Here is a 22406-nt window from a genome sequence, read left to right as displayed (position 1 = left end):
CTCTCAGGCCTTCCGAGCAGGCGTAGCAAATGCTTTCTGTAGTATTTTGGGCTTTGCAGGCCACCAGATCTCTGGCACAACTACTCAACTGCACTGTTGCAGTCTCTCACGAACACTGCTTTTCAGCAAAAGGCAGTGCTGGATGTGGCCCCCGGGCTACAGGTTGGCACTCTGCCCTGGGGGCTACACGAGAAGTGGAGGTGCCGCGCACCGGACCCCAGACGTGGGAGCTGGGGACAGGAGAGAGGACTCACCTGCTCCAAGGTGACCCGCAGCTGGACGTTGTGGCGCTGGAGCCTGCTCCGGTCAATCTCCAGCTGCGCCACGGCTTCCTGCAGGTGTTCCAGCCTTTGTCCCCAGAGCTGCCTCTCCTCCGTGCCGAGACCAGGCTCAGCCTCTACTCCTGACACCTGCAGGACAGACCTGGGACTCTCACCTGGCCAGCCCCTTAGACGGATGGGGAACCGATAGAGGACAAAGGGACCAATCTGGCAGGTCTGAGCTTCAGGGACCCAATTCCCAAAGGAGGGGAACAAGCCCCTGGAAAGAAGCTTCCTTCTGGCCACGGTTCCCACCAGGCCCCCAGGTCACCTCTTCCAGCTGTGCACCTACCTCTTCTCTGGGCCCCCGTTCCGCTCTGCTGGTTGAGCTAGGGCTGAGGAGCCGCTCCTTCTCTAGAGCCTGCTTGGTGAGCTCCAACTCATCCTGGGATATCAAGGTGTGGAGCAAATCACACCATGGCAACCTCATATCCAGACCCACACTACCTTCCATCCTCATAAAAATCAGTTAATTTTCTCATCAGGTTATAGTCATTGTTCCTGGATACTCTGAGCTATTCTAGTGCAGAATCTTTATTTTACAGATGGACAAAGCAAAGAAGCAGAGAGGGGTCTATTCAAAAATACATGGTGGGCTAGGACTAAAACCTGGCTCGTTTGAGATCTTCCATAAGCTAAGCATCAACCTGGAGCACTGAGGTGCTGTAGAAAGAGCATGGACTCTGGGATCACACAGAGCTGGGCATTCTGTCACTACTTACCAGCTATATGACCTGGGTCAAGATATGAGCTCGCTCCAAAACCTAATTTCCTCATTTGTAAAATGACCACATGCTCCATGAAGCACAGATCAAGCCTCTGGGGTTAAATCCCTCCTGATGATTGGGGACCCCAGCGCTAGATATTTTCTAGGCACCGTATGTCTCATAAATGATAATAGTCAAGAAAAGAGACAGATAAGAGGAAGGGAGTGTACATGGGTTTAGGTCGTCTGGGAGACAGGGAGCGCCCAGCAGTCAACAGGCTGTGTTCTGGAGTCAGACTCCCTAGATCTAGTTCTGCCACTGACTGGCCGTATGACCTTGGACAAATTACTTGGCCTCTCTGAACTATAAACTGGAGATAATAATTCCTACTTCTCAGGGTTGTTGTGGAAGGAAGCAAGAGTAACCGTGCATGGCAGGGAAAATGCTTAAAATAAGAAATGATAGCACTGCGATGAAGGGCTGCATCTGAAAGATGTTCTTGAGTGTTTGAGGGGGAGTGCAGGGGGACCTTGACCCGAGCTACGATACTGCTCGGTAACCCTCCTGCCCAGCAACAGACCTTACTTGTTCTGTGCCTATAAGAATGAGCCTAGAAATAGGAAAGGAATTCTACTTATCGAATGCTTCCTTCCTATGCACTTTATATGTATTATCTCATTTCATACTCAAATGGCCCTATGGGGCTGGTACTGTCATTCCCTATTTTATGGAAGAGGAAACCAAGAGTCAGAGAAGTGAAGGCACTTATCTAGGGTCACACAGCCCATAGACTGTAGGATGGTATTGTAAACCCAGGAACTTGACTCCAAAGTTCACTCATGGATCCCCTTCTCTGCATATTGCTCCCAGAAGGTAAGTCCCTGCAGCACTGTGTGTCTCAGATGACGGAGGGGGTTCTCTGGGGCTCAACCCTGGTCAAGGCCCCATGATGTGGAGTCAGTTTCCTGGGAAAAATGGGCTGGGTTCCTCTCGGCAAAAGAGATAATGCCTCTCTATGGCCAAAAGTCAACCTTGCTTTCTTGACTGCCTACTCTGTGCAGGCCTTGTGCCCAGTGCTGGAGAAGCAAAGGGGACTAACACATGGCCCCTGACCTTAAGGTTGAACGCTGCACCCTAAGGTCCACTTCTCTTCTCACTCGATATTCCGCCTAGAGGAGTGCACCTGTCCTTAACTGCTGAGGACCCCAAGTCTCTATCCCTAGCATCATCCTTCTCCTTTAGATTACTTTACAGACCTGCCCCCTGGACGTCACCCCCTGCAGGTCCCGTAAGCCCCTCACTCCACTGCCATTCCATAGTATTCCTGAAACCTGCCATTGAGCAGAAACCTGGGGGTTTGGTTTCCTTCTGCCCTTTCTTCACTCCCCTGTCTCTTAGCCAGTCAACTGCCAGGAGTCCTGTGAGCTTCTAGGCCTACCCCCACGTCACCGTCCACCCTTGCTGTCTTAGGTCACCATCTGTCCCGGGACTTCGATGACTGCGTCCTTGTTGGTCTCCCCAGATTTACTGTTGCATCGGATGTGTCACCCTCCCCCACTGCCCCAAACACTTCATCCAGGTCCCACTGGTCACCCAGGTCCTTGACATGACTCAGAAGCCCTGAACGATGGGGCCCCTGCTGCCTTGTCTGTTGCCAATTGCCCCTCTGTGTCCCATTCAGCCCGAAGTCCTTGTACAGATGCCCCGTGCTCTCCTCCCTCTTTCCTCTTCCCCAGAAAGCTCCTCCCAGACTTGGGCTTGGCTAATTCCTTACTGGTCGAATCAGATCTAATCTTAAACCCTGCTTTTACTGGGAAGGCTTCCAGGATTTACTACTAGGAAAGGCCGGCTGGGTGCCCTCTCTGTGCTCAGAGCACACTAAACTTCCCTAATGAGGCTCTAATTAGAACCAGACACTGCACTCTAATTGCTTATCTGCTAGACTATAAGCTTTATGAGGGCAGGAACTGTAGCTGTCTTATTCTCTCCATATCTCCTCAGATCAGCACAATACCCTGGATTCCACCTATCTCCGCCCTCTGGCACCCTGAGGCGTCACAAGCCCAGGGTGGCACGAGGCCCCTGAGCTCAGCCAGACAGGCTCTGCCCCCCTTGGCCGGTACTACCCGTGGAGTGACTCACCTGCAGCTTCTGCTGTTCTGAGTCCCGCTCCAGAACAGAGGCCTGTAAGAACATGGCTACCTCCTGCAGGCTGCTGACGCTAGCCTTGCTCTGGGCCAGGGACAGCGCCAAGTCCTGGGCCTTCTCCCTCCACTCGATCTCCCTGGCCTCTGTCTGCCTCAGTGCTGCCTGGAGTCGCTCCAGCTCGTGCTGCAGCCGGGGTCCTAAAGTGTCAAAGTTTGTAGAGGGCTCCTCCGCTGGGGAGGCTGTGTGGTTGTGGGGTGAGTCCTCCAGATTCTTCCTTTGCTGGGCCTCCCTCAGCCCCACAATCTCCTCTTCCTTTTGGGCTAGAGTCAGCTGCAACTCCCTCAGGCTTTCGCGAAGGCCCCGCATCTCTTCCTCTTCTCTCTCCTGGCCCAGAGCCTGTTTCTCTTGGATGGCATCTTCTCGGGCCCTCTGGGCCAGAGACTGCTCTAGCAACTGCCCCTGCCTCTTCTGATGGCTCAGCTCTTCGTCCCTCTGGGCCAGTGCCCACTGGAGCTGCTGCACGGCCTCCTGGTGCTGGAGATCCCGGTCCTGGATCTCGCCTTCCCGCCTCCGCAGGGCCTCCTCCAGCTGCCGGGCCTGCGCCTGGCAGGAGTCCAGGGCAGCCTGCAAAGTGGCCGTGCTGGCCTCCAGGCTGCGGCTCAATTCCGCCTGCCCCAGCAGCCGCTGCTCCTTCTCCTGCAGGGCGGCCTGAGCCTTGCTCAGGGCCTCCTGCAGAGCCTCGGCCTGGTCCCGGGCAGTCTCCTCCCGCCGCTGGGAGGAGCGGCCGGCTGCCTGCAGGGCCTCCAGCTCCTGGTCCCGTTCCTTGAGCGTGGCCTCCGCCCGCAGCAGGCGGTCCCGCAGGCCCCTGACCTCCGCCTCGTGCTCCTGGGCCCGCTCGGCACACTGCTGCTGGAGGGCCAGCAGATCCTCCCCCTGCTCCCGAGACTCAGCCCTGAGGGCACCCAACACCTCCTCCAGGGCCTGCCCACGCTGTCCCTCCACGGCCAGCTGGTCCTGGAGCCTTCGCACATGCTCCCTGTGGCCCTCGAGCTCTCCCTGGCGCTCCCGCAGGTCGGCGTGGGCCTGCTCCAGGGCGCTCCGCAGCGCGCTTGCCTGCTCCTTCGTCGTCTCCTCTTGCTCCCGAGCCTGCTGCTGCTGGTGCCGCAGGGCCTCGAGCTCCTGGTCCCTCTGAGCCAGGGCCCTCTGCGCCTCTTCCAGGTGACCCTGAAGCGACTGCTCTTTCAGCTCCGCCCGTTCCCTGGCGTCCTGCAGATGCCGCTGCACGACCACCAGCTCCCGCTCTCGCTGGCTCAGGAGGACGCTGGTCTCACCCGCCTTCCTGTGTAGGTCCTGGAGCTCCTGCTCCAGCTGGTCCTTGCGCTCCCTCAGCTCTCCGAGGCGCTCCTGCTGGCACTCCACTTCCTTCTCCTTATCCCGCAGGATCAGCTTCATGTGCTCGAGGCTTCCGCGCTGTGCTTTACCCGGGCCCTTCCCCTCCTCTGCCCGCTCCGGCGTTGGCGGCCTCTGGGAGGCCAGCTCCCGGCCTCGCTCCCTCAACGACAGCTTGATCTGTCCCAGGTCCTCCTCCAGGATCTTGGTCTGCAGCGTCCTCTGGTCTTCCAGGGCCCGAATCCTCTCCGTCTGGAGCAGCATGTCCTGGTCCCTCCTCTCCAGGTCCTGAGCCAGACGCTCCTTCTGCCTCTGCAGCTCCTCGATCTGTTGTCGCTGGCACTTCAGCTCCTGGTCCTTGTCCTGCAGCTCTCGTGCCAGCAGGGTGCTGTGGCTCTCCAGCTCGTCGATCTGGCTGCTCTGGGCCTGCAGCTCCTGGCTCCTCTCCTCCAGGTCCAGCGTCAGGTGGGTCAGAGCCACCCTCTGCATTTCCCTCTGGCCCTCCAGCTCCTCGATGGCCTTTTGTTGGCACTCCATTTGGTGATGGTTTTCCTCCAGTTCCAGGGCCAGGCATTCCAGAGTAACCAGCTGCTTCTTCAGATCCTGAATCTGTCCTTTCTGGGACTCTATCACTTGGGCCTTCTTCTCAAGTTCGAGAAGCTGATGCTCCAAGATGCTCCTCTGGGTCTCTCGATCCTTCTCGAGCTCTTTGATTTGCTCCCTCTGCACGACCAGCTTCTGTTCCCGCTCTTGGACGGCCAGGGGCAGGTGCTCTAAGACGGACCTGCACTTCTCCAGCTCCTGGATCTGTTCTTGTTGCACGCCCACCTCCTGGTTCCTCTTCTTCAGGTCCAGAGATAGCACTTCCAAAGCAGCCTTCTGCATCTCCCGTTGCTTCTCCAGTTCCTGGATATTTCCCCGCAGAGCTTCCATCTCCCCTTCCCTTTCGGATAGGGTCTGGGCCAGGATAGCTAAATTCTCCTGCAGAGCCTTCCCATGGGCCACCTTCAGCTCGCCCTGTTCCTGCAGAGCCTGGGCTCGCTCACGCTCAGTCTCCGCTTCCTCGCTCTTGAGTTTCAGGGCTGAGCGAGCGGTTCTCAGGTCCTCCTCCAGAGCCCCGGCGGCATTGGCCTGAGCCCTGGCTTCCGCCACAGATGCCTGCAGACGTTCCACCTGTGCTGTCAGGTTCTCCTTGGCTGCCTGCAGGAGCCCTCGCTCCTTCTGGAAAAGAAGACGAAAAACCACCTTAGGCTACACTTCCCGGATACTATCACCCCAGTGCAGGCCCTTCAGTAGCCCCAGCCCCGTCAAGGAGGGACAAAGAGAACTGGTTCCTTCCACTTAAGCTGATCCAGTAAAACATCGTCCCTACCGCGTTCCACGGCTCCACTAGGGCCCAGAGGAGAAAGCCTGAGACAAATGAGAAATCCCAGACTCCGGTACTTCAGGGCAAGGGACAAACTTTTCTGCCTCCCTTCAGGAAAACTCGCTGGGGCCTTCCTAATGGCCCTCAAGGACAGCGAGACAGCCAGGGAAACAGCCCCTTGCTGAAGGATGTTGGGCACTACCTGTGGATGGTGTATGACCACAGGCCCACGTGGCTTTGGAGTTACAGCCTGGGCCCTGAGGCCTCCTCCTCCTGCCCCGGAGCAGGGCCACCTCACCTGGGCCTCCAGTCCCTGCAGCTCTGCTTGCCGCAGACGACCCTGCAATGATGCCACAGCTTCGTGCAGCTCCGTCAGCTCGGATTCCAGTGAGTTCTGCTTTCCTTCCCACTTGCATTTCTCTTTGGGAAGAGGGGAGGTGGCAGAGTGAGGCCCCGGGTGGAGGGCGGAGGAAAAGAGGGACATGGAGGCAGATGGAGGGTGAGGAACAGAATCAAAGGGGAAGAAGGCCAGGAAGGAGAGAATTACATCCAGTCTCACAGCCACGCCACCCATCTGCCAACTATTCCTGGTTGTCGGGGCTCCTGCGACTCCCACACTCCCGTCCGGAGCCGCCGCCCGGTGCTAGCACTTGCCTGACTGTCCTCCCAACACTGCCCCATCCTGACCACGTGGAGATCTCCAACCCCGGATTCCCGACCGGGGGGAGCCAGATGACGCTGGAGGGCCTTTCTAGTCTCTAATTCTATGGCTTGCAGAGGTTCCCAGAGACCACTGTTGCTCTGCTGGCTGCCCCCCATTTCTGCAAAATGCACCAGAACCCAGCTCTGTGCGTGTGGCTCTCAGGGAGCCCTCTGGGATACTTTCAAGACCCAGATCCCCCTCCCCAAGTTGTCCTCTTCTCTTCTACCACAGAGCCTTGGCCCCCAAGACCCGTCCTCTCCTTTCTTTTCCAAGTAGTCACCACCCATGCCCTTGGCTGTGGCGGGGTGGGCATTTTCCCCAGGTCCCCCCACTTTGCTGTCTCCCAAACAAGCCCATGATCCTTCTGCTGTTGAAGGTGAATAATTTTGACAACATAGCTGGAGATGACAAAAATAAGTAACGTGGATAAATGACAAAAGACACAGAATTTTATAACATTCTCACAGTCCTGGCCCTAGATTGCCAGTTTTTTAATACACAGACAGAGAAGGGGGAAGCCTAGGCAGGAACTTCTCTCGGTTCACCCACTCTGTCCCCCTGAATTCCTTCTTCTAGGATGGCCCTCAAAGGCCAAGCAAAGCAGAAAAACAGTTCACAGAGGTCATCACCCCTTTGGAGAGGTCTCTAGGTAGCTACCTATAGTTGGGAGTGAGCAGTGAAGAGTGGCTGCCCCTTCTGGGCTTCCGGCCTCTCCTCTCTCTTCCCTCCAATCTCCCTACCTGCCTTGCGCTTCTCACCTTCCTGGTTCTGGGAGAGCTGTCTCTGCAAATCCTGCAATTCTGTGCAGACCTGACTTTTTTCGGCCTCTGCATCAGCGAGACGCTGTTCCAGCTTCAGAGCCTGCTCGCTCAGGTCGTCCTGGGAAAGCAAGGGTGAGGCTAAACTCCAACCTCCTCATCTTCCACAAAGCTATCCCGGCCCCAGACCCAAGCGCCACCCCTCCCACTTCCTCTCAGCCTCTGTGGGGTCTGTCCCTGCGGATCTACTCCCCGATCGCTCCCCAGAACCATGACACGCTCTGCTCCCACTGACTGGAGCCTAGAATCCCTGTCTGACCCCTGTATGCCTTTTGAAACACGACTTGCTGGAATCTTAGCCCGGGGTCACCTCTCCTCTGCCCAAACTCCTCCTTCAAAGATCAACTCAAAGGTCCCTTCTTCCTTCCCTGTGACCCTCCCCAAGGAGGAATGAATTGTCCCTTCCTCCTATTATCATCAGTTGCATCTGTTCCTGATCCAATTAATTCTATCAGTTCTGCTTATTTTAGAATGCAGTTTCTTTCCTCAGCCTTCTCGAGGGTGGAGATCTGGTCTTTCTCCCTTCTCTACCATCCGCTCACAGTGGCTGGCATAGAGGTGGTGTTCAATTTTTATTGAATGATAGGTACACCGAGAGGTGCAATTTATGGGATATTTAGCTCAGTCTTAGGCCTGGAATGTTCCCATAAATGGCAACCTCACATCTCAGTGGTCCCTGTTCGTCGGGTTGTTCTTGGCGGTATGGGCACCAAGGGTAAGTAGTTCGCAGCTGAGAGGAAAACGGTACAAAACAATATCCCCCATCTGTGCAGGCTTCTCTAGTTCAGAGCCCACTCGAATCCCTCGCCCACTCAATCCTCACAGCCCCAAGGCAGGCATGGTTTGCCTCAGTTGACTAGTGAAACCCAGGCCTAAGAAACCAAATGCTGTGTTCATGCTTGCCCAGGTAGGAAAGGATGGGGATGGAACTCATCCCAACTTGGGAATAAAACAGCTCAAACTGCTTCATGAGTCCTCTTCCGGGGAGTGAAGAGTTCAAGGAAGGAGAGCAGAGCATCGTACCCGGGCCTGCTGAGTCTTCCACAGGTCTTGGTGAAGCTTCTGGAGGGCAGATGCCACCGTCTCAGCTGACAGGGCTGTCAGGAGGGGCCCTTTCTTAAGGAGGAGCCTAGCTCCATTCTGGTCTGAAAAAATGAGGAAACACCTCCTCACTTGGCTGCACTATGAAAGGAAATAGCCAAACCTCCCCAGATATGGCCTTGGCCTTCCCACGGATCCCTCCTCTCCCCAAAGAACCCCTTCTGAGCAGTTCATTCGTCATGAACTTTCTGCATTCCTATGTGCCAGGAGCTATGGCGGGCATTAGGTAATACTAGCTGTCATTTGTTAGGCATTTAGTAAATGCCAGGAACTGTGTGACCTATTTTACTTATGTAATCTCATTAATTCCTTAGAAAAATCCTGAGAGATGAGGCACCTGGGTGGCTCAGTTGGTTAAGCGTCTCACTCTTGATTTCAGCTCAGGGCGTGATCTCAGGGTCATGAGATCGAGCCCCATGTCAGGCTCCGCGCTCAGTGGGGAGTCTGCTTAAGATTCCCTCTCCCTTTCTCTCTGCCCTTCCCCTGCTTGTGCATGCACGCTCTTTCTTTCTAAGAACAAAAAATCAAGCTCAGAGAGGACTGAATTAATTCCAGGGTCTGTGGCGTTAGCCTTGAGGCAATAATCCCTAGTCCCCGCGGGCCCCCACTTTCTCCCCCCGAGGGAGCCAGGCCTGGCTTCGGCCCAAAGGCCCGAGTCCATGGGTGGCCGCCGTACCTGGCTCCGGGCCCCAGAGGGAAGCAGAGTCTCCCCCGCCGCGCAGCTCAGGCTGGCTGTACCAAGCGAACCCCAAGGCCTGCTGCAGGACAGAACAGAGGCTGGCCAGCTGGGCCTGGGCCTGGTGCCCGGACCGCCGCTCTGCCACCAGCGCCTCTAGCTGCTTCTCTGTGCTGTGCAGTCGGAGCTGGACTTGGGCTGCCCTGGCTTCCAGGGCCCGCAGGGAAGCTCGCAGCTCCTGCTCTGTTACTCGAGACGCCTCCAGCTCCTCCAGCAGCTGTGCTTCCTGAGCCAGAAAGTCAGCCTCCTTCTCCTTCACCTCCTGCTTCAGGACCTCCACCTGCCGGGAAGGGGGTGTTGTCATTCCGAGCCGGGAGTGGACACCTTCTCATCGGACCCTCCCCGGCCTCACCCCAATCAAGCCCTGGGCCCATCTTGATCAGGGCCGGGAGGCTCAGCTCTCTAGCGGGTAAGGAGGGCTCTGGAAGGGGGCACCTAGGTGGCTTAGTCGTTGGTCGTCTGCCTTCGGCTCAGGTCATGGTCCCAGAGTCCTGGGATCGAGCCCCGCATTGGGCTCCCTGCTCGGCGGGAGGCCTGCTTCTCCCTCTCCCACCCCCCCTGCTTGTGTTCCCTCTCTCGCTGTGTCTCTCTCTGTCAAATAAATAAAATCTTTAAAAAAGAAAGGAGGGCTCTGGAAGGAGTGTTACCCTCAATCTGACCTGCATGCCCACCAACTGACTCCTGTCACGTGGGCCTAGGAGATGCAAATGGGCTGTAGCCCTAGTCCCCCTGGCAGCAATGCCAGCCCCCTGCTTCCATCAGAACTCGAACTCAGAAATCGAAACCCTGACACTGAGCCTGTGTAAGACCCGTCACGATAACGGCTACCATATAGAGAATACCTGCTGTGTTCTGACACTTTATATGTTCCTATAATGGCTAAGAACTGTCATCCTTGTCTTATGGATGAAGAAACTGATGCTCATGCAACCTGGAAGCGGGACTGCTGGGAGCCAAATCCAGCACTGTCTAATGACCGCACCTGGTCCTTCTCCACACCAGTCTCCCTTCCAGCTCTGACCGGCTCTCTCTGCCCCTCCCGATTCCGGCTTTCCTGTGCCCAAGGTCTGGGGTCCTGCTGTGAGCAGACGGGGTCCTGAAGTTTTCTTGCTGCTGCCTACCTGATCTGTGTAATGACCTGTCCCGCTGCTGTGTCTTGCCAGGCTGACCAAGCACACTTAGACGTGGCCATGCTTGACCCAGACCCGTGTGAGCTCCGCCCCTCTAGGCACCATGTTCTGGGCTGTCAGGCCCCTCACAGGGGCTGTTCTCAACTCTGGGTCAGGTTCCCAAGCCCCCACCCCACCCAGTTCTGACTTGCGCCTCCTGCCAGGGCTGCTGAAGCCCCAGCACACCCTTTAATACGCAATAAGAGAACGGTCCTCTTTACGGGAGGATCCTGAGCAACCGGCTTCTCCACTCCAGGAGCAGGCTTCCACCGAGGAACAGGGCCCATGAGCGGCGCGGGGAGTACCTGGGCACTGAGCTCTTTCTGCCCTCCCTGGGCCTCCTGCATGTCCTGGCGCAGGGAGCTCAGCTCTTGTTGTCGAACAGAGTCAGCTTCTTGTAAAACAAGGAGCCTCTGTTCCTTTTCCATCAGCGACTGAGTCAGGCTAAAGAGAGGCCAGAGGGCTAAGGTCATTCTCTCAGGGAATGAAGAACTACTTTCTCATCTGACTGTGCTAAACACTGCATTAATACTTAAGAGAGAAATAGTAAAATAACATGACAGCATAACAATAAAAGTGCTCCCAGGTACTTCATGCACGTGATACCTCCTTTCAGCTTCAGTTTCTTCTTCTCTGGCAGAGTCCAGAATACCTATGCAATACCTCAAATTCAACGTGTCCAATGCTTCCCATCCCTTCTGCTCCTCCCTCCCCCTAGCCATCACTACTATGCTCCCTAGCTCAGCGAACGGCACCCTTATCCACCCAGTGCTCCAACTTGGCAGCCTTGACCACATCACAGAGTTCTCCCTTTATCCCACCTATGTCCAATCAGTGATGACATATATAATAGACTCCAACTCCTTCAACGTCCCTTGAGCTCCTTCCCTTGAGCTCCTTCCCTCCTCCCCCTACCCTGGTGCAGCCTTAGTATTTCTCAGGCAGACAACTGCACCCACCTCCTAACATGTCTTGTTGCCTATGGTTGCATCAACAAGAGGATCTGTCCCTCTTTAAGCTCTTACATCACTGAGAAGACACGCCATGCTTCACCTGGATGGCCGTATCTCACTCCTGAGGTTTCTTGCCCATGACTACCTCTTCTGATACATCATAAACTGGATCGTGTCAATTTCCCTGCTTAAAACCCTCCAGTGGTTTCCTACTAAACCTAAACTAAACTACGTACTCCTGGCCATGCCCCACAAATCCTGAATGACACAGACTTGGCCATGTCACGCACCCGTCCTCATTCACCAGGCTCCGGTCACACAGTGCTTCCAGTGTCCCCAAATACCCTGAGTTCTGATCCGCCTCTGGCCCACTGAGATTCCTGCTCCTGCCACAGAGCTCTCCCTCACCCCTTTGCCTGGCTGGTTCCAGTTCATCTTCAGTGATCAGTTTAAATGCAACCTCCTTGAGGAAGGCCTTCCCCAAAATCTTATCTAAAGTACAACCCCATGGGATGCCTGGGTGGCTCAGTCAGTTAAGTGTCTGCCTTTGGCTCAGGTTATGATCCCAGAGTCCTGGGATCGAGTCCTGCATCGGGCTCCTTGCTCAGCGGGGAGCCTGCTTCTCCCTCTGCCCCTCCCCCTGCTTGTGCTCTCTCTCTTCCTCTCTCTCTCTGACAAATGAATAAAATCTTTAAAAAAAACAAATAAAAATAAAGTACAACCCCACCCTGCATTTTGACTTCAGCATCCTGTTTCTTCCCTCCACACCATGTAACATAACCTGCAATGATTTCTCTGGGGGATTACTTAATTAATGTCTTTCCCACAAAACCATAAGTTCTGCCAAGGCGGGGGGACCATCCCCAACCCCTGGCATACTGCCTGGTGCCTAACATGTGTTCTCTAAGTATTTATATACTACATGGATGAAGTGTAAGCTACGGGACCACATCCTCTCCACACAGCCACCTGTACTGTCCAGGGCTGGAGACATGAGAGGCTTGGTTACCTAAGCAAAGAACTGTCCACCTCACAGTGACCACAGTAGCTAGACAGGCAAAAGCCTACTCCACGGCCTGTCCAGCCTACCTGGCTTTCTCTCTCTCCAGCTCCTTCTGCATTCGGCTATACTCCTGAGCCTCCCTCAGCTTCTCCTGAACCTCCTGCTCCACCAGCCTCCTGGATTCATCCCTGGAAACCAGCTGAGACTTCAAGTCCTCCACCTGGAAAGATAACACACGAGGGTCAAGGACAGGGGGCCCACGGCGGGGAGGCTTCTCACCCAGGGCTCCAGGGTCCTTTGAGGTCCCAGTCACTGGCCCATTTCCAATGCTCCGGGGGTTTCCGCCAACGCTTACACACTATTCTTAGCACCCCGTCCCCAGTACCATTCAGCCTCACCCTTGTCTCCCAGCCTCACGCCTGCTGTGTAAAGGCAGGCACAAATCAATATCTTGGCTGAATATAACCACCCAAAGGCAAAGTGATAAGTGACGGGCAAGTGGATAGTAATTGTATTTTTTTTTTTTTTTTTTTTAAAGATTTTATTTATTTATTTGACAGAGAGAGACACAGTGAGAGAGGGAACACAAGCAAGGGGGAGTGGGAGAGGGAGAAGCAGGCTTCCCGCGGAGCAGAGAGCCCGATGCGGGGCTCGATCCCAGGACCCTGGGATCATGACCTGAGCCGAAGGCAGTTGCTCAACAACTGAGCCACCCAGGCGCCCTAGTAATTGTATTTTTTAAAATAAACAATCAGAGGGGCGCCTGGGGGGCTCAGTCGGTCGAACGTCTGTGTTCAGCTCAGGTCATGATCCTAGGGTCCTGGGATCGAGCCCCGCATTGGGTTCCCTGCTCAGCGGGGAGCCTGCTTTTCCCTTTGCCTGCTGCTCCCCCTGCTTGTGCTCTCTCTTTCTGTCAAATAAATAAATAAAATCTTAAAAAAAAAAACAATCAGAACACCAGCTGATATGGGATTCTGAGAAGGAAAAGCAATGAGAGTAGGAAAAGCAACCTGGTATATTAAAATACTGGATCTCTGGGGAGGATGGGAAGAATGATGGGCACTGGGGCTGCCTAAGAAAAATCTAAGTTCTGTGGTCACACAGGGAGAGATAACTATCCTGGGGCTCCAAGGGCATGTGCTCTACTCTAACCACCCTTCCATTTTCCTCTCCTTCCCAAGCAGGGCCAGGGCTCCCCTTTCCTACAGAAGGAGCGGGAGAGCCTGGCTATGCTGCGGGGAGGGCTGCAGGGCTGGGAGAGAGAAGGAGGCACCTGCTCCTGCAGGTCCATCTTAGCCTGCTGCAGGGCCCTGCACTCTTCTTGGAGGGCAGCAAGGGCGTCTCTGTTCCGCTGGCCTGCCTGCTCCAGCTCCCGCCGAGCCTCCTGGAGCTGGGTCTGCAGCATATCGGTGGTCTCCTGCAAAGGAAGAAGACCACAGTGAGCAGAAGAATGCTCCCACTAGGGCCTGCATCTTAAAGTCTCTGGCATGTAAATACTGGCTTTTCAACTGGGTTGGTGGCAAAAGCTGAGGCAGGACCCAGCAATCCACCCCGTTTCCACGATGCCACCTCAACCCTCACCTCCTATTCCATCTCCTCCCTCACAAAGTGTGCTGGCTCACCCCAGCTCTCTCCATCAGGGCCCCTGAGTAGCAGTCCCTCACCCAGACCACTGCAGCAGGCTCCCATTGCGTATCCCTAGTCCCACTCCATGCCACCAGCCCCTGCACGCATGCCCCCCCAACACACACACTTCTCCACTCAGCAGCTAAAGTATTTTTTAAAATACATGTAGTAAATCATGTCCCACTCTGCTTTTTAAATACCATCCAACAGTTTCCCAATGCCCTTAGAACAAATTCCAAGCTCCTCCCATGGCTGACCAAGGGCTCCTGGGCTCCTGCATCCCTCTCCACTCGCCCCTGAGCCTATCACGCTGGAGCCATGTAGCCTCCTTTCTGTCCTGGCACTCCCCGAGCCCCTTCTGTCTGTCCCACTGCCCTTATGATGGCTATTTCCCCTGCTGAAACTGTTCTTCAAATAGCTGGTTTCTTTTTTTTTTTTTTTAAAGGGCTTTCCTAAGGGGCACCTGGGAGGCTCAGTTGGTTAAACATCTGCCTTTCGCTCAGGTCATGATCCCAGGGTCCTAGGATCCAGCCCCACATCGGGCTCCCCGCTCAGTGAGGAGTCTGCTTCTCTTTCTCCCTCTGCCCCCTATCCCCCGCTCATGCTCTCTCTCTCTCTCTCAAATAAATCTTAAAAAAATAAAAATAAAAGGGCTTTACTGAGATACAGTTCAAGTATCACACAACTCACCCGTTGAAGCATAATGCTGGCAGAGCTCATCTCTACTGCTGCCTGCAGCTGGCTCGTCAACCTTCATGTCTCGGCCCAAATGTCACTTTCTCAGTGAGCCCCACCCCCGACCACCTTGTTCAAAGTGGCCTCCTGTGACTCACTCTCGATTACTTCACCCTACCCATCTCCCTCACAGCACCTCTTACCACCTGCGATTAGCTCATGTATTCTCTATCTGCGCGTTTTCGTCTGCTCTGCCACTAGAACGTGGGCTCTCTGGGGACAGGGACCACGGGTGTCACGTTCACTGCTGTGCGCACCTTGATGTTTGTCCTGGCGTGGCACCTCGCCCAGAACCTGGTGCACAGAAGCACCAGAGGGCTGGTCACGCCGCCCTTCCTCCCTGCCCAGGACCGCCCTCCATACCTGCTCCTTTAACTTCTGAACCTTCATGTCCTGCCTCAGCCGCTCCAGCTGTTGGCTGGCATCTGCCAGCTCCTTCTGGGTCTGCAGCAGCGTCTCCAGGAGGGACACCCTCTCCTTCTCTGTTTCGAGCTGCATCTGTGGAGGGGCAGGGAGGCAAGGGCTTGCTGCCTCCGGGGTCACCATGCTCACCCACTAGGCCGCAAGCACATTCTAGCTGCTCTGGGCTCCTCCAGCAAATGGGGAGGGTGGTGAGGGCCAAAGAAGGTCTGGACCTGCTTGTTAAGAACCAGGAAGTGCCAAGATTGTCCCTGGTTTGTGAGCTGACAGGATGTGGCGAGCACCGGCCCTCCCTCAGGAAGTGTGACATGCTGTCTGCCCTGCAGCTAACGCGGGGGCCACCCTGTTCACTAGCAGCAAAGGGAGCAGGCACTTCTCTTCTGGAAGCCCCCTGCAGCAGCACCCCTGGGAGTGGAAAAGGAAGTGGTCAGAGGTACAGGGAGTCGCAGCTCCAATCTCCCCAGCTTCCCACCTGGCAGAGGGCACTCTCCGCCTCCGCCCGTTCTTCCTCCCTCTGCGTCCGGATGGCCTCGGCTTCTGCCCGCTGTTCCCGCAGCCTCATTTCCAGCTCTGTTTTCTCCCTCTTTAGGCTCTCCAGGGCCTTATCCAGTTCCTGCTGGTGCCAGGAGCGCTCCTTCTCCTGGTCACGTGAAGGAAGCACTGTTAGAACCCGGTGGGTGAGGAGAAGAGGCAGGAGGGGGGCTGGAGCAGAGAAGGTCCACACTCCCCAGCTGAGTCTTTGGTACCTCTCTTGGCCTGTCTCCCCATCGATAAAGTGAGGCTGCTAACTCCTGCCTTACCTATCCCATCAAATGTCATGAGAATCAAATGAGATTTATAAAAAAAATCAAATGATACATTAAAAAGTCTTTTCTAAAGTGCAATTCTCCCTAATATAAGTTACAAATATCTGTTATTTTAAATCAACCACACCACAGTTGATGTTCTAACTATGAACTGAGGAAGCAGATTGGTTCTCTGCTGCCAATTCTCCCCTACTTTAGGCACATAATTCCCAAACAAGCAAACTTCCAGCTGCCATCTTTCCAGCAAGTCTGCCTTGTAATAAGAGTCAAATCACAAATACACACAAGGCACAAGTCAACTTCCATTTCCAGAAACTTGACAAACAAGATCTCTGAACCCTCTGGCTGCAAAATGGCAAAAAATACTGGATAAAATATTAAATATATGTTTTAATGTATAAGTGAGCCAGCAGGAATTTCACAGGAGTTAAAAATCAAAGCAAGACTTGTGACCCAAAGAGGTAAATGAGCACAGAACTGGGTTTCTCCTGGAGGCATCTGCTATACCTAATAACCTTGAAAATTCACCTTAATGCTACGTGGGGAAAAGAAAACAGAAGACAAGGGTGGGGAGTCCAGTAGAAGATTCCCACATAAAGCTGGACCCCCGAAGGGCTAACCCAGGTCAACAAACTATGGCATGTGGGCCAAATCTGGCCAGCCTCCTGTTGCTGCATGGCCTGTGAGCTAATAGTGGTTTTTACATTTTTAATGGTTAAAAAGAAGTGGAAAAAAAAAAAAAAAAAGACTTTGTGACATGTGAAAATTATATGGAATTCAAGTTTCAGTGTCCACACTTAAAGTTTTATTTGAACACAAACATGCTCATTTGCTTACATATTGTCTACGGCTGCTTTTGTACAACAGCAGAGACCATAAGGTCCACAAAGCCTAGTACGTGGTCCTTTACAAAAAACTTGCCTATCTCTGGGCTATAGTGCTCTCAGTAGAAGGATAAACTTGAGAGAGAGAGAGATGAAAGAGGAGAGAAATGGGGAAGAAAAAGGGAGAGAAAGTAGGAGAGAAAACAAAACAATAAACCCCACAGAAGGAAACAGCAAGAACATTTGTTTGTTTCAACCTTGGCACAGGGTAAAAAAAAAAAAAATCTCCCTCAAGAAGTCAACCACAACCTGGTCTTCATGTGGGTGCAGGGCCTAAATGTGACCCCAAACACTTTCAACAGAAATTTTACTTCATTTTATTTTAAAATTTTATTTTAAGGTAGTTCTGGGATGCTAGAACCTTTAATCCAACACTACTAGTATAAGTGACCTGAGTTAATTTCTATCATATTTCTATGCCTCAGTTTCCTCATCTATAAAAATGGGGATAACAACAGTGTCCTCCTCTTATTCTAGGAAATTCCTAACAGAAGTGCAAGCAAATCTTCTGAAGAAAAACTCCTTCACCTTAGGCCTAAAAGGATTCTGAGGCCTTAGAAAATGAAAAGTTCTTAGGCCTTAGAAAAATTTCTAAGGAACACGAGCTCAGAGTCAAGAATCACAAAACACATGAGTGAGAACCAATGGAAACAACATATAACAGAGTCAGGCCCAAAAAGATTTTAGTTATTGGTATTATTAGACAGCATAAAAATGTTTCATGTGTTGAAAGAATAAAAGAGAGGATGAAGATATAAAATAGGGAAAAGAGATTAAAACATGACCAAGAAGATTTGAAAAAATAACCAAATAGAATGTCTAGAAATAAAAAAAAAATTTAGTAAGTGAAATTTAAAACTTGGCAAAAAGACTACATAGCAGATTAGACATAGCTGAAAGGGGAGTTAGTGAGAAGAGATCTGAAAAAATCATCTACAACACAATATAGAAAAAGAAAAATGAACATGAAAAATGTAAGAGTTAAGATACACGGAGGTTACCGTAAGAAGGTCTGACACACAACTAATCAGGGTCTTCTTGATACCAACAAATGAATAATCAATATGTTAAGAGAAAATAACAATAATCCTAGAATTTTATACCCAGTGAAACTATCCTTCAAGAATAAAAGTAAAATGGAATGTTTTCAGACAATGAACTACCAACAGACCCTCACCAAAGAAATTCTATTTCAAGGAGGAAAATAAATCTAAATAGAAAGTCTGATATGCAAGGAGGAATGATGAGTGTAAAAAAATGTCATTTTTTCAGTGTATCTAAACAAATATTGACTGTATAAAACAAAAAGTCAAAATAATTTATGGTGTTAACAAACTAGTTAAAACACATTGCATAAAAGAGTATATGGGTCAGGAGGAGTGAATGCAGGTAAAATGTTCTGAGGTCCCTGTGTCATTCAGGAAAATGGTAAACATACCGATTAACTTGAGATTTTATTAAGTACGTATTTTTTGGTAAAGATTTTATTTATTTGACAGAGAAAGAGAGAGCACACAAGCAGGGGGAGTGGCAGGCAGAGAGAGAGGGAGAAGCAGGCTTCCCACAGAGCAAGGAGCCCGACACGGAGCTCGATCCCAGGACCCTGGGAACTGAGCTGTCCATGCGCCCCTTAAGTACATATTTTTAAATATTAAAAGAAACAACTAAAAAAAATTTAAAATTGGAGAATATACCATCCAAAGTAATAGAAAAAAAGAACTGAGAAAAGACTACAACTTAATCATCCAATTGAACTCTCTAAAAGAAGTTAAGAAAGGTGACTTCCCCATCCCAAAAAGATATAAAAAGGCAGGAAAAATAGCAAAGGATGGTGGAAATAAATCCAAATATACCTATAGTGACAATCAAAGCAAATGGACTAAATTATATAATTAAAAGACAAAAGAAATACAGTTCTGAATTGGGCAAGAAGGGGTCCGAGGCATTCCTCTGCTCCCTTTACATCCTGGGGCCAGTTTAACAATCCTAAATCCCAGAATCCATGCTTAATTCTCTGTACATAGCAAAACAACAACAATAACAGCTAACACAAATATAGAGCTTGCTCTATGTCAGAAATTGTTCTCAGGGTTCTCCATATATTACTCATTTACAGCTAGAAACTGGATTTTTGCATCTTGGTGACTAGGTTAGTCCTATTCAGATTTCACTCTTAAAAGCAGCAATATCTGGCCCAAGAGTCAGGACGTGGAGTACTCACGGGAGGGAGGCCATGTCTGCCTCTCCTGTCCCCAGCCACATCCATGACCCACCCATTTCTCCTGGAGCCGGTTCACCTCCTCCTCATGGGCGGACTTCTGCTGCTGCAGGGCAGTTTGCCCCTCTTGCTCAGCCTGGGCCAGCCGACTGGATGCTGTCTCCCGCTCCTGCTCTGCCCGGCTCCGCTCGGTGTCCAGTTCCAGCTTCAGGCACCTCACTTCCCCTGAGATGCCAGACACAGGTGATCTCCCACTAGGCCTCTGCCCTCCTCCTTTCACCCCTCTCCCCAGATCTCGGGAACAACTCCCATTGCGGAGGCCCTGGGCCTGGCTAGAGAAGGACCTCGGATAACTTCCCACTGCCTTCCTGGCTTTCCACATCCCCATGGAATGAAGTGTCCCCATCCCAGTTGGGGTCTCACCTTGAATGACTTCCTTGGCGCGAGTGACCGTTTGAATCTGGACCTCCAGCTGCCCCTTGGTGACCTCTATCAGAGAATTTTGTTGTTGGGCCTCAAACAGACTGCTCTCTAGTTGCTCCTTGGCTGAGCTGTCAGGTTCAGGAATCAGGAAGAGTTCTTACCCATCAAGCCCCTTAACTTTCCTTAAGAGGAGTTGGGTTCTAAGTACTGACGACTCAGAGAAATTAGGGGGCAATTATAAACTCATAACTCATTTAGGACCCATATACTTTGGGCAGGGAACTTAGTTTGGCTACCCCTTGCCTCACAATGCTCCCTCTGCCCTTGGCCGAACTGGGTCTGGGCCCTACCTGAGCCCCAGCAGTTGTTCAGAGAGGTCCTGCCGGTCTCGCTCCACAGCCTGCAGCCGCACCTCGAGGGCTGCTCTCTCCCGTACTAGGGCCTCCTTCTCCTGGACTTCCCGGGCAAGCACTTCTTCCTGTCGCTTTGTCTCCTGATGCAGCTGCTCCAGCTGAGCTAAGGCTGCCTCCTGCTGATGACGTGCCTGAGAGGAAGAAATCGGCAAGATACAGAGCGGAGGCAGGATCTCCCCCGGGCTGCTATCACCAGGTTAGGGCCACTGGCCCTTCAGAGGTTCTGGACCCAGCTCTGTGAGTCCTGATGATTGCTTGCTCATACAAATACTACTTCCTGCATCAACCTATAGAACTTCCAGCCCAGGAAGCATGCTCTCCTTTGTGCAAGGCCCTGTGTGTTAGGGCTGCAAGAGAACTACCTCTAAGGAGCTTTTAGTCCTAAGTAGTAAGACACACAAAACATCAGGAAGAAACTGATCAGTCTCTGAGAAAGGGACTCTGGGAAGGAAGATTATCATTTTTAGGGCAGGGAGAAGTTTGGTAGAGGAGAAAGATGACCTTTGAGCTGAGTCACTGGTTCAGAAAAAAATTTACTGAGTTATTGCTATGTGTTAGACATTTTGGTAAAAGATGGAGGAATAGGGGCGCCTGGGTGGCTCAGTCGGTTAAGTGTCTAACTCTTGGTTTCGCCTCAGGTCATGATCTCAGGGTTGTGAGACTGAGCCCCACATTGGCTCCGGGCTCAGTGCGGAGTCTGCTTAAGTGTCTCTCTCCCTCTCTCTCTGACCCTTCTTTTTTTTTAATTATTTTTTAAAAGATTTTATTTATTTATTTGACAGAGAAAGACACAGTGAGAGCAGGAACACAAGCAGGGGAAGTGGGAGAGGGAGAAGCAGGCTTCCCGCAGAGCAGGGAGCCCAATGCGGGGCTCGATCCCAGGACCATGGGACCATGACCTGAGCCGAAGGCAGACGCTTAATGACTGAGTCACGCAGGCGCCCCTAGAGTTCTCATTTTTTATGATGAGTACGTTCGATACCTTAGTGTGATGGAATCAGTTTTGTCTTCTCACCTCACTTAGTTTCTCTTGAATTTCTTCCTTCTCTTCTTGGATGCCCCTGAGATCGGCCTGCAGCTCAGCCCCGCTCTCCTCCGCCTTCTGCAGCTGAGCCTCCAGGTGAGTGTTCCTTTCCTGAAGGTCTTCCCTGCTCCTCTCGGCCTCTGCCAGGCCCAGCTGCAAAGCGTTTCTCGCTTGCTCTGCTGCTTCCATTCTGCTGCACACACACTGGTTCTCCTGTTCCAACTACTGGTCAAAATGGGAAGGGTGTCAAGGACAAACGGTTACAGTTTATGGATCAAGTGCTAAGACAGAAATCCAAGTGAGATGAGACTCTATTCTCCAAAGAGGAACACAGGAGGGCCTTATACGAGAGGGGGACCATGCGTTCATTTGCTCTGGTGCCTGTCGTATTCTAGGTACTGGATGGGCTGATGCTGGGCATGGTGATTAAAAAGGCAAAAACCCTACTCTCATAGAATTCAGAATAAAGGGAATCTGGAACATTTCTGGGGCTCAAGGTAACAGGAGTAGTGAAGAGACATGTTAAATTTGCAACCTCTAGAGAAGATTCTTTGAGATGTAGGCTCTTCAGCAGATCCTTTTCTGGTGATTGCTGTTATCTCATGCAATGGGATTAAACACCTAGTCTTCCTTCCAGAGGACATGGGCCCTGGTGATTTTACTCTATAGCCCAAAGGTGGTTCTGCCGGAGGTGTGAAAGGGGACTATTTTTAATGGCTAAGCTCAGGCCTTATAGTCTTGGCTGTCCTCTGCACCACCAATGTTCCTTTTGCTCATTTCAGGACCATATGTGGGAGCTGATCTGTCTTGGGCTAATCTATTACAGACTCTCCCCTGTCATAGGCATCAGCTTTATCAGTCACTGGCTTGCCTTCTGTCAGGGCGCAGACCTACCCTGTGGATCAGAGAAGTCTTTGCTCACCTGGAGAAGCTGCTCGTTCAGTCCAACTTTATCTAAGGCCAAAGCCTCATTTAAGGCACTGAGCTTGACAGCGGCAGCCCGAAGATCGGCGACCTCAGCCTTCAGGCTGTTCTCAGAACTCGACAGCTCTGCAACGGACTGTTCTGCCTGAAAACAAAGAGAGTTAAAGGACTGTCTTGTGCCAATTCCCTCGCCACGGTGAGCAGCTCACGTCCCCAACACCTGCTGCTGTCCTGGTACAGAGATCAGACCATTCCTTCCCTTACATTCGAAACAAGTTTTCCCTCATTCATTCACTCATTCAAGCATCGAGAAGTAGGAGCGGAGCTCACAGTACAGAGGCACAGACACCAGGATGTACAAACAACTAGAACTGCAATGACTTCGTAGACAATGTAAGCACCCAGTGCTCTGGAAACTCAAAGAAAGCGTTTATTCAGTTTGGGGGAATCAAAAGTGCTTGGTAGAAGAGCTGGCAATGAAGGTGGGTATTGAGAGAGGCGGAAGAATTTGTGCTTAGAG

General features: G+C 52.2%; 1 protein-coding gene across 10 annotated transcripts in view; it reads right to left on the bottom strand.

Moving 5' to 3' along the window:
• CEP250 (centrosomal protein 250) overlaps positions 1–22406 on the bottom strand; it is a 52503-nt gene that overhangs the window by 9325 nt on the left and 20772 nt on the right. For 8 of the 10 annotated variants that reach the window (XR_013442020.1, XM_036084429.2, XM_036084430.2 and 5 more), the window contains 17 exons: positions 21885–22031; positions 20954–21184; positions 19876–20069; positions 19526–19653; positions 19158–19327; positions 15667–15834; positions 15138–15272; positions 13687–13830; positions 12500–12633; positions 10763–10901; positions 9229–9568; positions 8475–8596; positions 7392–7512; positions 6229–6350; positions 3170–5785; positions 613–705; positions 255–410 (listed from right to left, as the gene is read on the bottom strand). Coding sequence is in view for 9 of the 10 variants with exons in the window: in XM_036084429.2 (XP_035940322.2) it covers positions 255–410; positions 613–705; positions 3170–5785; positions 6229–6350; positions 7392–7512; positions 8475–8596; positions 9229–9568; positions 10763–10901; positions 12500–12633; positions 13687–13830; positions 15138–15272; positions 15667–15834; positions 19158–19327; positions 19526–19653; positions 19876–20069; positions 20954–21184; positions 21885–22031 (5160 nt within the window). In the remaining variant the exon portion in view is untranslated. The remainder of the gene's footprint in view (positions 1–254; positions 411–612; positions 706–3169; positions 5786–6228; positions 6351–7391; positions 7513–8474; positions 8597–9228; positions 9569–10762; positions 10902–12499; positions 12634–13686; positions 13831–15137; positions 15273–15666; positions 15835–19157; positions 19328–19525; positions 19654–19875; positions 20070–20953; positions 21185–21884; positions 22032–22406) is intronic. The other 2 variants (XM_036084431.2, XM_036084434.2) reach the window with 2 other exon arrangements.

The sequence above is a fragment of the Halichoerus grypus genome, chromosome 10 (genome assembly GCF_964656455.1).
Source record: "Halichoerus grypus chromosome 10, mHalGry1.hap1.1, whole genome shotgun sequence".
NCBI lineage: Eukaryota > Metazoa > Chordata > Mammalia > Carnivora > Phocidae > Halichoerus > Halichoerus grypus.
This window is presented reverse-complemented; position numbering and strand designations above follow the sequence as displayed.